This window comes from Polypterus senegalus, chromosome 5, assembly GCF_016835505.1.
Source record: "Polypterus senegalus isolate Bchr_013 chromosome 5, ASM1683550v1, whole genome shotgun sequence".
NCBI classification, from domain to species: domain Eukaryota; kingdom Metazoa; phylum Chordata; class Cladistia; order Polypteriformes; family Polypteridae; genus Polypterus; species Polypterus senegalus.
Window position 1 is genome coordinate 190,534,230 of NC_053158.1, and position 16,824 is coordinate 190,551,053.

The 16,824-nt window shown below is 36.0% G+C and overlaps 1 protein-coding gene across 3 annotated transcripts in view; it reads left to right on the plus strand.

Annotated features, from left to right (window-relative positions):
* The window catches only part of epc1a (enhancer of polycomb homolog 1 (Drosophila) a), a 119,451-nt gene that overhangs the window by 101,894 nt on the left and 733 nt on the right, over positions 1-16,824 (plus strand). For all 3 annotated transcript variants that reach the window (XM_039753831.1, XM_039753829.1, XM_039753830.1), the window contains 8 exons: positions 673-832; positions 1,237-1,413; positions 1,580-1,669; positions 1,771-1,919; positions 2,085-2,434; positions 14,789-14,907; positions 15,087-15,228; positions 15,681-16,044. In XM_039753831.1, coding sequence (XP_039609765.1) covers positions 673-832; positions 1,237-1,413; positions 1,580-1,669; positions 1,771-1,919; positions 2,085-2,434; positions 14,789-14,907; positions 15,087-15,228; positions 15,681-16,044 — 1,551 coding nt within the window. The remainder of the gene's footprint in view (positions 1-672; positions 833-1,236; positions 1,414-1,579; positions 1,670-1,770; positions 1,920-2,084; positions 2,435-14,788; positions 14,908-15,086; positions 15,229-15,680; positions 16,045-16,824) is intronic.

The window sequence follows — 16,824 nt, forward strand, 5'->3', positions numbered from 1 at the left end:
ATCTACAGATTGAAACGTTGGCAGCACAGGAATCAATACTTATTCCAAACAAAATTTACAGCCACGTGTTTAAAAAAATATATATATATATTTTTTTTTAAACACGTGGTTGTATTTGACAGTAAAAACTATATATTTATTTATTTATTTATATTAAATGTTCATATGAGTGTGCAGTTGCCGGTATATTATACACAAAGACATGCATTATAGTGTGTTGAAAGTTAAAATTACAAAGACTTATTCTTAGTTAATGAAAGGAAGTTTTGTTAACAAATTTCATTGTAGTTAATAGAAATAACACCACTTGATGGCAAAGTAGTGTGGCTCATGAAACTAGAGAGGGCTGTCCTTTGTCACAGGTTTTAAGTTAAAATAGGCATAGTTTATTAGTTTATGTTTACACAGAATGGAGATTCTAGGCTTAAGTAGTGTAGTTTTACGTATGCAGATATATTGGAATTACTTTGTATAATGAAGTAAAAAAAATGAACAGATTTAGTAAAAATGTGGTTTTAGTTTAGCAGAGTATTTCATTTTTGTGTGTTTGCACAAGGTTTTTTGTTTTTTTGTTTTTTTTTTAATAAGTGCAATTCTTATTCAGTGCACTACATTGCCTGTGTCGGCCTGAATTTATTGATTTTTTTTTGTCTCCCACACCGGATTGTCCAGGTACAGCATAGCTGATTTTGGTGGAGAGATTATGGCGGAGGTGTTGGCACAGAGGCAACTGGTGAAACCAGCCTACACAATGCCTGTAATTCCACTGGCAAACAGCAATCAGTTTAAGCACCAGGATCACATGGAGCTTAAAGAATATAAAACTAACAAGGTTTGTTTTGTTCCTCATTTGGTGTCGCCTTTTAAGAACCTTTGTGTATTCCATACTCAATTGAATAGATTACTAAGCTGACTAGGTTTTTATGATACAGTGCAAGAACCTAGCTAATTGGTAAGGAGAACTTAAGTTAGATAAACCTTTATGTGTGGAATTGCATTTTATATAAAGATTATTCACACAGTAGATTATATCAGTTTATACCTCCGTACTTAAAGGATATTAAAGTGAAAATGTTAAATTTTCACACAGTGCCTGTTGGAAGCATTGTGTTATGGTACAAACTGTAGTGTTGTTCCTTTCAGGTAGATTTGTCAAGCCAACTTTTTTTTAGCTACGTTGTCATCCTGGCACAACCATAGTACTGCCTAATATTGCACGTTTTGTTTTATTTGTAGTCTGAAAAATCTGAAACTGTGAGAACAAAAAGGAAATATGAAAAGAAGCCCAAAGTCTTACCGTTACCTACTGCTGCTGCTCCCCAGCAAACGAGCCCTGCTGCACTGCCAGTCTATAATGCAAAGGACTTGAATCAGTATGATTTTCCCAGCTCAGATGATGAACCGTTCTCGCAGGTAGATTTTTTTTTTTTTTTCTTCTTCAGCACATTTTTTTTTTAAATATACTTTTTAAAATAATGGTGTATTGAGTTGTTGTTATACATTTTTTCCAATCATTGTATCAAAATCTCAATTTTTTTTTGTGCACTTTCCTATCCCTTCCCCCCCACAACCCTTTAAGATTCATTCAGGTTCCTCAGAGGCTGAGGAAGAAAATGACCCAGATGGTCCATTTGCTTTCCGTAGAAAAGCAGGCTGTCACTATTACTCTGTGAGTGGGGAAAAAAAAGCAATTTTTATCCTTTGATTGTTATCCCCCACCATTGTATATTAAATTCTTACACAAATTTTTTTTTTTTTTTTTATAAATAGTCTCGATCGGACCAAACTGTCAATTGGCCCTGGTGTAGTCCAGATGAAGGAGGAGTAGGAGATGTGCGCTACAGATACTGCCTTACTGCCTTAACAGTACCCAGGCATTGCATTGGATTTGCAAGACGACGTATTGGAAGAGGTGGAAGGTAGATAAATTGGGAGGGTCTACCTATTTTGTGAACATGTAGTGCTTTGTGTATTATGTTTCATTCATTCATTACAGTGCTTAATGAAAAATTGCAGTGATGGCACAGAGTATGCAAATTCAGATACAATTGCATGATGCCCCCGTTTTTATTTTGTTTAAATAGGGTCTTGTTAGACAGAGCACATACGGACTATGACAGTTTATTACATCGGCTGGATCCGGAAATGCTTGCCTCTCAACACTCTCCAGATGAAACATTTGCCAGTACCTCAGAAACAAATACCTCGGACAGAAGTAATTCTAGAAACCTCAATCAGATATTATCAAACATCAAATCATGTAGATGGAGACATTTTAGGCCTCGGACACTACTCCTACAAAATGATAACGTGGGGAACTCTGCAAAGAAACTGTACAGAGGATTAAATCAAATAGCCTCAGCACAACCTGGGACCCAGGCAAGTGGTACCTCTTCCCAAAACAGAAGTGGTGCTGGCTCCGCACAGACTGCTGGTATGTGTAATTCAAATTTTGTTATGCCAGTATCAAGTATTTTTCTTTTTCACTAATTATGAAATGATTGAAAAGATTTGCGGTTTTACCAGTAATTTTGGGGTAAGTTTTATTAATATACATAAAATATATATGAAATAAATACATGAAATTCCAAAAGATTTTAACTGACATTTAAACTTTTTTAGTTTTTTCCTTGATATTTTCAATGTTTTGTTTGTCTAAATCATTATATTCATAATTTTGTTTACATACAGTAGTATTTGTTGAGCAAGTGTAAAATATATAGTCGGGTGCTTTTCTATACAGGTGCCGGTCATAAAATTAGAATATCATGACAAAGTTGATTTCAGTAATTCCATTCAAAAAGTGAAACTTGTATATTAGATTCATTACACACAGACTGATGTATTTTAAATGTTTATTTCTTTTAATTTTGATGATTATAACTGACAGCTAATGAAAGTCCCAAATTCAGTATCTCGGAAAATTAGAATATTGTGAAAAGATTCAATATTGAAGACACCTGGTGCCACACTGTAATCAGCTAATTAACTCAAAACACTTGCAAAAGCCTTTAAGTGCTCTCTCAGTCTAGTTCTGTAGGCTACACAATCATGGGGAAGACTGCTGACTTGACAGTTGTCCAAAAGATGACCATTGACACCTTGCACAAGGAGGGCAAGACACAAAAGGTCATTGCTAAAAAGGTTGGTTGTTCAGAGCTCTGTGTCCAAGCACATTAATAGAGAGGAGAAGGAAAGGACAAGATGTGGTAGAAAAAAGTGTACAAGCAATAGGGATAACCGCACCCTGGAGAGGATTGTGAAACAAAACCCATTCAAAACTGTGGGGGAGATTCACAAAGCGTGGACTGCAGCTGGAGTCAGTGCTTCAAGAACCACCACACACAGACGTATGCAAGACATGGGTTTCAGCTGTCACATTCCTTGTGTCAAGCCACTCTTGAGTAAGAGACAGCGTCAGAAGCGTCTCGACTGGACTGCTGCTGTGTGGTCCAAAGTTATGTTCTCTGATGAAAGTAAATTTTGCATTTCCTTTGGAAATCAAGGTCCCAGAGTCTGAAGGAAGAGAGGAGAGGCACAGAATCCACGTTGCTTGAGGTCCAGTGTTAAGTTTCCACAGTTAGTGATGGTTTGGGGTGCCATGTCATCTGCTGGTGTTGGTCCATTGTGTTTTCTGAGGTCCAAGGTCAACGCAGCCTTCTACCAGGAAGTTTTAGAGCACTTCATGCTTCCTGCTGCTGACAAACTTTATGGAGATGCAGATTTAATTTTCCAACAGGACGTGGCACCTGCACACAGTGCCAAAGCTACCAGTACCTGGTTTAAGGACCATGGTATCCCTGTTCTTGATTGGCCAGCAAACTTGCCTGACTTTAACCCCATAGAAAATCTATGGGGTATTGTGAAGAGGAAGATGCAATATGCCAGACCCAACAATTCAGAAGAGCTGAAGGCCACTATCAGAGCAACATGGGCTCTCATAACACCTGAGCAGTGCCACAGACTGATCGACTCCATGCCACGCCGCATTGCTGCAGTAGTCCATGCCAAAGGAGCCCCAACTAAATATCGAGTGCTGTACATGGTCATACTTTTCATGTTCATTCATACCTTTCAGTTGGCCAACATTTCTAAAAATCCTTTTTTTGCATTGGTTTTAATTGATATTCTAATTTTCCGAGATACTAAATTTTGGACTTTCATTAGTTGTCAGTTATAATCATCAAAATTAAAAGAAATAAACATTTGAAATACATCCGTCTGTGTGTAATGGATGAATCTAATATACAAGTTTCACTTTTTGAATGGAATTACTGAAATAAATCAACTTTGTCATGATATTCTAATTTTATGACCGGCACCTGTATATTAACTGTGTTTTGCTCAGCTATATAGGCACAATGGAAAAGGCTGTATTTTGCACAAATATTCCTTAAGTGTATAGCTTTAGTTTGCTGTAGTTTGGAAAGTGAAATGTCCTATTTTTGCCTGATACAGGATTTCAGCTGTTCAACAGTTTGGAGTCATTTTGTTTTATTTTTTGTTCCATAATGTGCCATATGTTTTTAATGGGTGAAAGGTCTGGACTTCAGGCAGGCCAGTTTAGCACCTGGGGCTCTCTTACTAGCCCTGCTGTTGTAATATTTGCAAAATGTGGTTTGGTTTGGTGTTCTCTTGCTGAAATAAGCAAGGCTTATCCTGAAAAAGATGTTGTCTGGATAGCAGCCTATGTTTTGTTCTGTTTTTTCAATATGTGTTCAAATTATTTGCAAATTATTGCTTTCTGATTGGATTTACACTTTATAAAGCTTCTCATCTTTTCAAGAAATGTAGTATTAGTGTTTCATGGATTTCCCATCTGACCATTCCTTATTTGATATTTTTTTCCTCTAAGTAAAATCCTAATTTACTCCTTTTTTTTTTTTTTTTTAAACCTTCTTGCCTACATGAGAAATGTATCCTACTCATCCCTGTTAAGCATGGACTCTAAACTTATCATAAGGGCTTACTCTTTGTTAATGTTTTATAGTGTATAATCTGTAGGTTAGAATGGCATTGCCAGGCATGTGAGAAGTTGCATGGTGTGCTAGGATAATGGCTTTATTTTGCCTGTTGACATTGTAATGTGAGAGCCCTTTTAGTTATCCAACTACTGTAAATTTTCACAAAAGTGCCGTTTTAAACTTAGTGTGTTCCAGCCACTGTGCCAACAGCTTTAAGTGCCCCTTGACCCAAAAACATATAATACATGTCTTTAGAAAGTTGACTGCTGGATGGATTAACTGTATAGTACTGGTTGCTGTGATTTCACATTTATTTTACAGCAAGTACAAAATAATTTAAAGCACATACTTGTAATATTCAGAAAAACAAGAGTATAGATACAAAAATTTGTAAGACTGTGTGTGTTTATGCTTTTATTTCCGTTGATCTTGACATGAACTTTTTTATATTAAAAGTTATTCATTCAGGTATGTTTTGTATCTTGATTAAACATCTCAAAGCTGCATATTAAAGTGTTTATGCAGTTACATTTTTCAGGTAGAGGCATTGAAGATTTTTGGGGACAGTTTGGAGATGGAGACCCAATATTATGATTCATGTTGCATCTTAGGCCAAATTTATACTTCATGCAAGGACAGACTTGGTTTGGTTAGGATGATGGCAAATAAAGCATTTGTAAAATTTTATGTTGTAATTTACATTTTGCATTTCTCAGAGATATGAGACAAATACTCCTTTTAAACACTCCGCTTTACCAGGCATCTGCTGACCTTCCAAACTTCCTTCCCCTTTGTTTGTCCTTGGTGGATTTACATATATCTTGATCCTTGCAGCCGTCAGTCAGCTACTACTTAGTTAGCCTGCTAGCTTTCAACCAGTCTTTGAATAAATGTTGTGTATTTTCCATTCTTCTCTAGGCAGACAACAGCTGTAGCACCTTTATAACTAATATAATGAACCACCAAACACCTTATTTGCAAATATTAACATTTTGTAAAGTAATCAAACAATATAACAGAAATTAATCAAGATTGAACTGGTGGAATGACAGTATTGACTCTGAATGATGCCAATTGCAATGTCATTTCATTAGCAGGAGCAGTAGCTTGAAAAAGCAGCAGTGGTACTAAGTGAACCAGAACAATGTTGAGCAGGTAGAAGAGGATCAGTAACAATTTATAGTCATTGCCAAACTTCTTATTTTTGAGCCAATAAATAAATATAGTCGCACTGTGGATCTCCTAACTCTAAGTAGCAAGTTTTCTGCCTGGATTAAAATGCCATGATCCAAAGGGCACATAGATCTTCAGTTTGGGTCTGTGTAGTTAACACCTCAATATTACAGTACTTGAGTGTATTGTGCTTTTCTGTAAAATGTCATGTTTCTCTTACTTTGTACTTTCTGCATTTTTTGTTAATTTGCATTGAATAAAGGTATATGCTTTAATAACGGTTAATGACTCACTGATCATTACCATTTAATATTTTAATACATGTTTCAGAAATGGAGCAGCAAACTGAGTTTATATTTATTAAAGCAATCCTGGCAGTGACATTTCACATGTCATAACCTCTAATCACACAGAATAGTAATGAGCAACAAAAATGTATTAAATAAAGTTTGAACATATGCTGAATTACCATAACTTCACTTGTACAGGAAGTTAAAAGAATTGAGGCACCTTATCTGAAAAGCAGGCACAGCATTTTTTTCACTTTGTCAATCTCTGTAAGTCCTATGAATGCTTCCCTATATTCAAAAAGTAAAATTCTTTTTGACGGCACTAGTCTCCATTTAAAGAGCCCATCCAAACTGCCATCTTCAGTCTAATTGTTGTAATAAAATGGGAGCTTGAGAAGAAGGGGAAGCAAAAAATAATCAACACAAGTTTCAGAGTTGTGCAGAGATTACACGCGTATTGTGTTTGATTTTAGAATAGTTGCTTTTACCCTGCTGGACTGGGTGAGGAGCATTTGAATGATGCTGTAAACTTGCATTTTTTTTCTGCACTGGAATCTCTTACTACGGTGTCTTTTGAGGTCTTAAATGAAAATGTGTACAAGCTTTTAACTGGACTGGCAGTGATGGTTTTGAGCTCCAGTGTCATTTAAACAATTGTCTCTTCTTGATTGTAGTGAATAACTTTATGTAGAGTGGCTGAAACACAGTGCCGGGTATCAGGCTTACTTTTTATGAATGTGCACATCTCCTTTGGAATACAGCATATTTAGCACAACTACGCTTGAGACATGTATAATCTAGCCACCTTCAGGCAAACCAGCCCAACTCGGTGCCGGTCTCAACCCCAGATAAACAGAGAGAGTGTTAGTGTCAAGACAAGCACTTAATCAAAACCTCAGCGATTGCTTTGAAAAATGCTATGTGTGTCCCATAGATAATGTATGCTTCAACTGAACCTTGTGGGAAGTGAGTGAGGGCTAACGGGTCAAGGGTGAGCCCAGTTAAAGAGGTTAGTCCAGAAGAAGACGGGTGGGGAAAAGACAAGGGTAAGTTGAAAGACTGAGGACACTGAATGTTGGTACGATGACTTGGAAAGGAAGAGATTTGGCACAATTTGATTAAAAAGGGAGGAAAGTTTGAGTATTATGTGTGCAGGAAACTTGGGTGAATAGGGTAGGCAAATTGAAAGGAGGCTTTATGTCGGGGCTATTCAATTATAAATTTAGTTGGGCCAGATTTACAAACCAAATTATTTAGCTAGGCTAGACATTTTCAGCGGCTGGTAAGCAGCAGGTAATGACACATTTTAAATCACAATAAATGAATATATTTAAAAACAAGTAATGTTAATTCATTGTTTGCCTTTTAAATTTGGTCACATCTGACTCAGGCACATCTCAAAGTGCATAAAAATAAATTAAAAAAAGTACACAGTATTAGCAATAACATTTGTTTCCCTTTTGAAATATTAGCTCCTCCCTCAATTTAAAAGGGTGGTCATAACAGGCAAGGGATTTTTTTTTTCTTTGAACTTAAATTGTTTCATTCACATGGTTTTAATCACTCATTTGACAAAGATTAAATTTGAGTTCCACATCGACACCCTTCCCTTGTATTTCCTCCCACCCCTCCAGAAAAAAACTACCTGAGTAAATGTTTATGAGCAAGGATGTGCATGTATGGCATGAAAGTGGATTAGTACATTTATTTTAGAGTTCTTGGGTGTCAAGTAATGAATCATTAATTATAATTATTACTATTTTTACTAAATCGCTTTTCATGTTTCTTTTGATGAGCTCCCATTGAAGAATTTATTAGTAAAACAATATTGTGCGCACGCCAAAAATGTTTAAAGTAACCACTAATGAAGTGGCATTTTTCTATACCTTTTTAACAAAGTTTACTGTCTGCCATCAATCACAGAGCAGCCCAGTAAAGCTTTAGTAATACACCTGTAACCTTAAAATGCAGACTTCCATCACATCGCTGTATATGACAAAACAGTGAGCAGGTAATTACTCGTACATGTTTACTGATGGAAAAGCTGGCATTTTGGATGAGGTGTGTGTTAAACTAAGAGAGAAATGACATGCAAAGATGTGTAAACACAAAGATACCAGTGACGGTCACACCTTAGTGTGCCTGCGTGAATTCGGAAGAGACAACTGTATTCCAGAGGCACAGATATTTTCCTATCGGGACTTGCTGTATATGATGGGCAGAGGAAATTTTGCATGCCTACCTTTTTGTTTTGATGACCAATTGCGTAATATTCAGTTCTTTAATTATTCCGGCACAAAAGAAACCAGCCTCTTGTTGAAATTCACAGCCGTCCCTTCAGTGTTGAGCCCACACCAACACATGTTAACGGCTCATACATCCAACAATTAGGGAAAGAAAAAAAAAGGCTGTTTGCATTTGTTACAATGTGACAGTTTATAGTTTCAATGATTTAATTCTCCGGTGGTGAACGAAGTAGAAAAGATAATTGCCAAACGTATTTTTGGTCACATTTTGCGATCATTTTTAGTTGCAGTCTGAAGCCCTAGCGGAACCACGGGTTGGGCCAAACTGTGGTTGTTTCTGGGCTGCATGTGGCAGACATTTAGATAGATATTTAAGCTGTTGTACAGTGGACCAAATGAGCAATGGACAAATGGTGCAAGTATAGTAGTAGCCAAAGAAACTAAAAGACAGTCTTGTCAGTGTGAATAGGAGGACTGATTGGGTGATGAGTGTCAGGCTGGGCTTTGGTGTGACTGTACTTTTTGTCAGTCGTGCTTACAATATGTCTAAGTGGGATGTGAGTTAGACGAGAATGACATTTTCTGGGCAGAAATGAAATTGGGTTTATTTTGGTACAAGAGGGTAGGAAGGGTGATTGGTTACTGGTGTTGGTTATATAAATGGGCATGTGAGAAAGAGTAGGGAGATGTTGGAGTACATGGAGAGCAACGGGGAAGAGGCGAGAAGTAGTTTGTCATGGCAGTAGTAGTAGGTTTTGTTTTTTTTTCTCAAAAGTAAATCTGCCTGGGACTTAATAGTGAAGAAAAGTAAAACTGAATACATTTTCTAATGTGTAGAAGATCTCCTTTTGAAAGGGAAAGAATTGTAAGGTCGTAAATGGGGAAAGTGTGACAGTGCAGCATAAAGTGGTAGTGATGGAGTAGGAGATCAGAATCGGCAGAAGAATAACAGAGGAGGCTGCACCAAGAGTACTGGGGTGGAAGTTATCCAGAAGGGCTTAACAGGTTTAGGGAGAAAGTTTTAAAGTGCAGTCATTTTAAGAGATTGGAGGAATGGTGGGACAAGAATAGCAAAGTTGTGTTAAGAGCAGGCAAGAGATGTTGGGTAGAAAAACTGGAATGAGCCTATCTGGGGACAAATAGACATGCTAGTGGACCAGAGAGGTGCAGGAAGTGATAAAGGCTAAGAAGGAAGCAAAGAACTACTGGTACCTATAAGGAAGGGAAGAACATAGAGAAAACCATATAGGCAGACAAAAAAAAAAAAAGTTGACAAATTTTGCTATTAAGCTAACAAGTGTATTATTTACTAAGCAGCAAATTCAAATTGTTTTGATATTTTACTAATTTAAAAAGTGAGATGCTGTGTTAAACACAAACTCACTTAGTTCAAACTCAGACAAGCAGTGTTCATTTTAATTAAAATACAACCTAAAAGGGTTTGAATTAATGAAATTAGCTTTTCTTGCCATTACTTTAATTGCACAGGACAACCTCTCTGGTTCCTTTTTCTCAGTTAATTTTTTAATGACTAAGTTTGCAATCTTCTCTCTGTGTCTCTCTCTCTCTCTCTGGTAAAAAGTCTTCCTTATTGGTTTCTGTTTACAGAAAGTTTCTTAGCCAAAGGAAGATTGCCCTAGCTCAACTACCATAATACATCACATGCACTACAACTAAATTACTGCAAAGGTTAGGAAAACAGATGCTTAAAAAAAAGTTTTTCATGATTTGTTATTTCATTGATCAAGACTATATTGGTATCTGAACAATTGGTAACATCACTTCTATTTTTCTGTATATCCAAATTGTTGGTAAATTGTAAACAATCCTAGAAATGAATTATAAAAATAGATACAAAAAGAGAGGTTTATGTTGTAAGTTAGATGCCGCTTTAAAGTAAATTTTAAAATATCTGGATATGGAACTTAATAGTTCATTCATGAAGTTACATTGTTTTTTTAATACTCGAGTAAACTGAACCGGAAATCTCACATAGTGGAATAGTTCTGTCTAAATTTAGTTTGTTTTTGCATTGCTTGTACAATTTCATTAGGCCTTGTTTGTGTTGTATTGCCACGTGTTTTACTTGGTGTCCTAGTGAGTGTGTTTAGATCCTATTATGTGGTTTTAGAGATCAAGCAAAATCTATCTTAAATATCAGTACATACTCCACTTTTACACTGCTAGTATCTAAGTTTTTGATATGTAGAACTCACCCAGACCCCCATCTAATATAATGAAGTTATTGTTAATTTAATTCATCATTCCCTACATGTCTAACTTGCATACTGATAGCCTTCTAAAACTTGCAGCCTGTGTAGTTTAAAACCATAACCTTCGATTTATTGGTTCTGTTTATTGTAGGTCAGGAATTCTGCAGTTGTGGGTCTCAAAGCTGTTTATAACATTGAAAGACATACAGCCTGCTGTAACAAAGCTCAACTCACCATGTCCCATTCACTCTGTTGTGCTTCTGGAACACTCCTGTCAGTGCACTCTTCAAGATAAATTCAGTTGGCATCCTGCTGATCTCTGGCAGTTTCATGCTCCTATTTTGACTTATTTTTTCTGTCCGTTCATCTATGTCTTGATGTTGGTCCACCACTGGGCACACGCAGCTGACATAAGGTCAGTTTTGTGTTGGCATTCAGTTTAACCTGAATATTTTTATAGTGTGCTTTGAGCAAACTCACACAGACAATAACCACCCCCATAATTTGAGTCTGGTCTTCAGGCAATATAGTTCTATTAATGGCTGTAATGAATACTGGTTTATATTTTTATTGTATTTCAGCCCACTTTGTTTACACTGCCACTGTAAATTTTTAAAATGTCTTGCCAATTACATGACAACCTGCCAAATCCTCCATCCCCCATTTTCTAGTTTTAGTCATTAAATGAAAGCTTGAGGGGGCATACAGGATTTAGATATTGACAACATTAATATGCGACACTCTCTATGAGCAGTAAAAGTATTTTGTGTTTAAAAATATCTGGCACATATACAGAACATCAGAAATCTGTAAAGTTTTAAACATTTTTTGTGTACTTCTGTCAAATCACATTTTGTTGATAGCATATAATGTGTAAATCGGTGGAACTGGTTCAAGGTGCCTGTTTTTGGGCATGAGTTAGCCGAGTATCCTGCTGCTGTTTATAAGTTAAAGATGTCTGACAAGTTTTGATTGAGATGTGTTGGTAGGTTGTGTTTTAGGCATCTGTATATTTAAATATCAGCATGAATGTGCTTTGTCTTGCTTTTGTGCGTCCAGTAGTAGCACAGGAGAGCAACACATAAACTTTCCCCTTTTCACTCAGAATGTGATTAGGTTTCTTCAGTGACTCACCAGTTTAGACTTCCAGGAATGCAAGACCTGCTTGTTTTTATTTTCAGCTTTCTAATTAGTTTAACACAACTACTCCTGTCTATTTCTCACCAGTCATGTGCGGCATGAAATTGCTTCTCTCATCTAACAAATAGCAATTCAGTTATTAGTGTGCAAACCTGCTTCCATACCAAAAGCTGTTAATGCCTTGCTTTTTAGTACTAGAGTGATAATATAAAGTTGTCTTTGCATTTTTACCTTGTAGATAAAGGCTTTTCATACTTTTTTAAATAGTACTGCCCTAGCATATTGGTACACATACATTTTTTTTTTAATACAAGAAAGGCAGCCCCATAAGTGATACATACCAGTAAACAAATTGTTGTGAAATGTCTACTTGCTTGAAGTTGTTGGATATTATCTTTTCTGTCTGGTGGGAAATGCTTAAAGCTGAGGTAGACCTCTTCAACCACACAGAATAGCAAATTATAAAAGAAACCACCAGAAGCAAGATGTAAAATACACAGACTGCCTTGCAACAAGTGGAGGTTAAGGCGAAGTGTTTCATTGGTAGACATGATTGGTGACTTTGATACTGTAGGGAGGCAGCTAAAATTACTTGCCTGTAGTACAAGTCCTTGTTAATGCTGTTGAAGGAGTTAATAGCATGTATGCTTTGAATATGACTACTTGATAAATAATAGGGTAGGATGGTAGATAGCATAAAGGAAATAATACAGGTCTAGGTTGCTGTGGTTGGCAGCTAAGATATTAAAATGTCATGATTTCAAGCTTTACATTTAGAGACACAATAACTACATAAAGTAAGGAGTACTCCTCACAGAGCCAGTTTGTCTTGAGGTTGCCAAGTGAACTTGTCCCTTGTAAAGATTTGTGTTTGATGCCATCTTGTGGTTGATTAAGTTATTTAATGAATAATCTGTTGTTGGTGAGGGCAGAGGTCAGCATGCATTTGAAAAAGAAGAAAAAATTTGATAATTATTTACATTCTTGAAACAGCATGCCTCTAACCTTCATTAATGTTTCTCATTATAACCGTAAGAAGTGTTAAATGTGTGACTTTGTTGTTTTTTGTGTGTTAATGGATATTCCTGCTCATTGCAGTGCTCCATTCTTTTATCCACAGCTTCTGTTCTAGTATGTGTGGCTTTATTAAGGTTTGAAAAAAAATAAATAAATGGGGATAGAATAAATGTGTCTTGCTTTTTATCTTTAACACTTAGAAGGTTGTCATTAGCTTTTGAAGACTTTGTCCAATGCTAATGTGTTACCCTCTAAAAGTCAAATATTTAAGGTTTCTGTTCCTTTTCACCCACTGTTTCAAGTTAAATATCTTGTGTATTACTGCTTTAATTTTAACAGAGTTCTCCTAAAAAGAAAATAAGCTGTTGGGTGAAATTTAACCACGGGTATTGTAATAATAAACAGAAAGAACCTCTAAAATGGATTTAAACCAGTACTACACTAATAAACTAGGACATAGAATACTTGCCCTGTCAAAATTGGATCTCTTTAAATTTTTTACTCCGGCACATTATTTATGCCTGCCCTCAGTACAAAAAAGTAGCCTTTTCAAGGTATAAATCTGCATAGATTTTGGTTGGTGGGGTATAAGTACAGTTTTCTAACTATAATTTAGACAAACCTTTTATAACATCTGTTTGTGCCATATATTGGTCATGAAAGATCTGGCTTCTGCCTTTTTAGTATTCTACACCCTTTTGGTCATGACTTTGACTAGTGTGTTTTTGGTGAAATGTGTAGCACAATTAACAAAGCATAAACAGCTTATCAGAACTATCTTTTTAGTGCATTCTTTATTTTGATTAACCTCATACTTAATTGTAAAAAGTGTGTGGCATCTCAGTTGGAGTTTTAACCAAATTTAAACTTAATTGTGAACTTTGATAATCAAGCTGAGAAACCTAAAACTTCCCACTTGTTTTGTGTGTTGCCACTTTTTCATGGGTTTTACACATTAAGGACTCCATGATCTTTTAATATAAATCTTTTTAACACAAGTGACTTTTCCTCTTGTTCTTGTTTGCATGTCACATAGAAAACCTAGTTAATGTAATATTTCAATGGATATTAAAGATTTCACTTCCGGTCTAAACACTATTTAAAATGAAAATTTCTCAAGTTTAAGATCACCAGGTACTAAAGTTGATGGTGGCACTATTTGCCAGTTGATTAAACCTGTTTTTTAAATTGACTTACCTCTACAGACTATTTTATAAATTACTGAAACATTTGTGCTTCTGTCTTTATAAGTTAATGATACTTTAAATCGAGCCATTATTGACTAATGAAAAGACAACTTAAAGATATAAGTAAGAAATAATCTTTGATTCAAAAATTAGTTTGGGTTATAAGCAGTGTTGCCAAGGCTTAACCAACTGAAACAGCTAGACTATTTGGATCTGGGGCAAGAAGGTTTACTGACAGACTTTGAGTAATAGTTCAATAGGTATCTGGCTTACAGTTTTCAAAATTTGGACCAGTTCACCAGTAATTTTATTACTTTGTTTTATTGTGTTTTCTCATTATCCTAGTACATCATGAAAGCGTTCTTTGTTGTTAGGGTGATTAATCCCAGCAGCTGTTGGCTGAGGTGTAATGTTCAAGGGGGTGCTATTTTTCCATTCTTAGATTCTGTGGAGGATAATAGTATCTGCTGGCAATAACTGATACAGCTGAAATCTTTTAAAATGTGTTCTGGGCATTTTGTATCTTCTTATTTTGATAATTTCTATCTTGCATTTTAGCATTTACAGCTGAACAATACCAGCAACATCAACAGCAACTAGCACTGATGCAGAAACAACAGCTTGCACAGATTCAGCAGCAACAAGCAAATAGTGTGTCTGCTGCCAACAGTACACAGGTGACCGACTTCCTAATAGTATTGTTTTTATTGTTTTTTCACTTTATTTATGAGAAGGATTTATGGGTATTCCACCATTCTCTCCCCAAAATTAAAAAAAAAAAAAGTAATGTTTATGTGAACTTAAACGTATTTGTTTAAAAAGTCATTTTTTATATCAAATTCTGTTTTCTTTGTAGGGTTTTGTGTCAAAAACGTTAGATTCTGTTAGTGCCCAATTTGCTGCCTCTGCTTTGGTAACGACAGAACAGCTCGTAACTTTCAAAGCAAAAGAAGACATGGTGCTTGGAATTGGAGTCAATGGTATTCTTCATCCCTCAGGTCAGTGCTTTTGGCACTTTTTTCTGTATACCTGAATACATGTTAATATCAGTTTGAATACAAACTGTATTTTCCTGTTGTACGTTGGCATGTTTGCTAAACCAAATTAAGCAAAGTGGGAGCCATAGGGAATAATAGAATGGTCTGTGTGGGTTACTTCACATCTTGTAGCATGTAGTATTACCAAACATCCATATCTACATTGAGGGCTTAATGCAGGAGTAAGTAGTGTAGAAATGTTTTTGTCACGTATTATATTCTAATGTTAAAGCAGATTTGAGAAGTCACTTTGAAAATGACCAGGGAATCACCATAGTGTGTAGCCTGCTGAAGATTGTTGACCAAGGGAATTGTTAAAATTACATTATTGTGTCAGGATGAAACTATACTTGATTTATGGCTTGTGTATCTTGTCTTCTAAATTGGACTTTCAATATTTGTTTTTCTTTTAGGGGTGTGTAAGGGCTTACACCTCACCAATACCACACCTGCTGCTCTTGTGCATACTAGCCAGTCAACTGCAACAACAGGTTCCACCTTTCTTCAACCTTCTAACAATACACAGACTTCAAGTTCCCACAGCGTACTGAGTCACCATGGATCTCCTGCCAACTCTACTACTCAGGTTCTGATTGGGAACAATATTAGATTAAGTGTCCCCTCCTCAGTAGCTGCTGTGAACTCTATTGCCACATTGAATGCACGGCATATACCTAGGACTATAAATGCAGTCCCATCCTCTGCCTTAAAGCTGGCTGCCACAACATGTCAGATGCCTAAGGTTACAGCCTCGTCTTCAATGGATATAGTACCAAGGTAAGAGCTCTGGACATTCATAGATTATATCTGGAAAATTAAAAATATTTGATGCAGTTTATACATTGGATAAAGTAGCTGTTAAAGTAATGCTTTTTTGATTAATTGGTCTTACAAACAGTGTAGTAGCTCAAGGAGAGCAGTTTGATGGATCTCGATGGGGGTGTCAGTTTGAGGACAATCTAAAGCTAAAACAGCTGAAAAATTATCTTTAAAAATGCCAAACTCGAAACTTCAGCCTGTTGTGAGATGACGATGTGCTGATTAGTTTTTAACCAAATCGTGCAAGACAAAGTGACACTCAAGGAACCCTCATATACCAGAATTGTGTAATTAATTATGAATTCTTCTCATCAGTAGCTATTGTAATGACCCATTTTATGTTCAGAAAGATTAGCATCAGTGCGGTAAATAATTACTGAAATGCTAGAGATTAGTTCAGGTAACTTGGTTCCCAGGGTGGAAGGCCTGCTGATGCTCATGTCTGAATTTTTTAATGCTTAATATAAAAAAAAATACCCTTAAACTAAATGAATGTTTGGCTTTTTTTGTGTGTTTTGTTCACTGTTTTTAAAGTGTCTGAACATTTCCAAAAGTAAAAGCCCCAAGACCTAGTGTTTAATCATCAAGATAAATATTTTGCTTATCTAATCTTCCGTAAACTTAATTTTTCTTCAACTCCAGTAAATGTCGGACTTTTTGTGAATCGATTTAAATGATTCTGCCAACATTTTTGTGCTTTCCCGTTTTCCTTAAGACTTCATGTTCCAAATGTGTTTA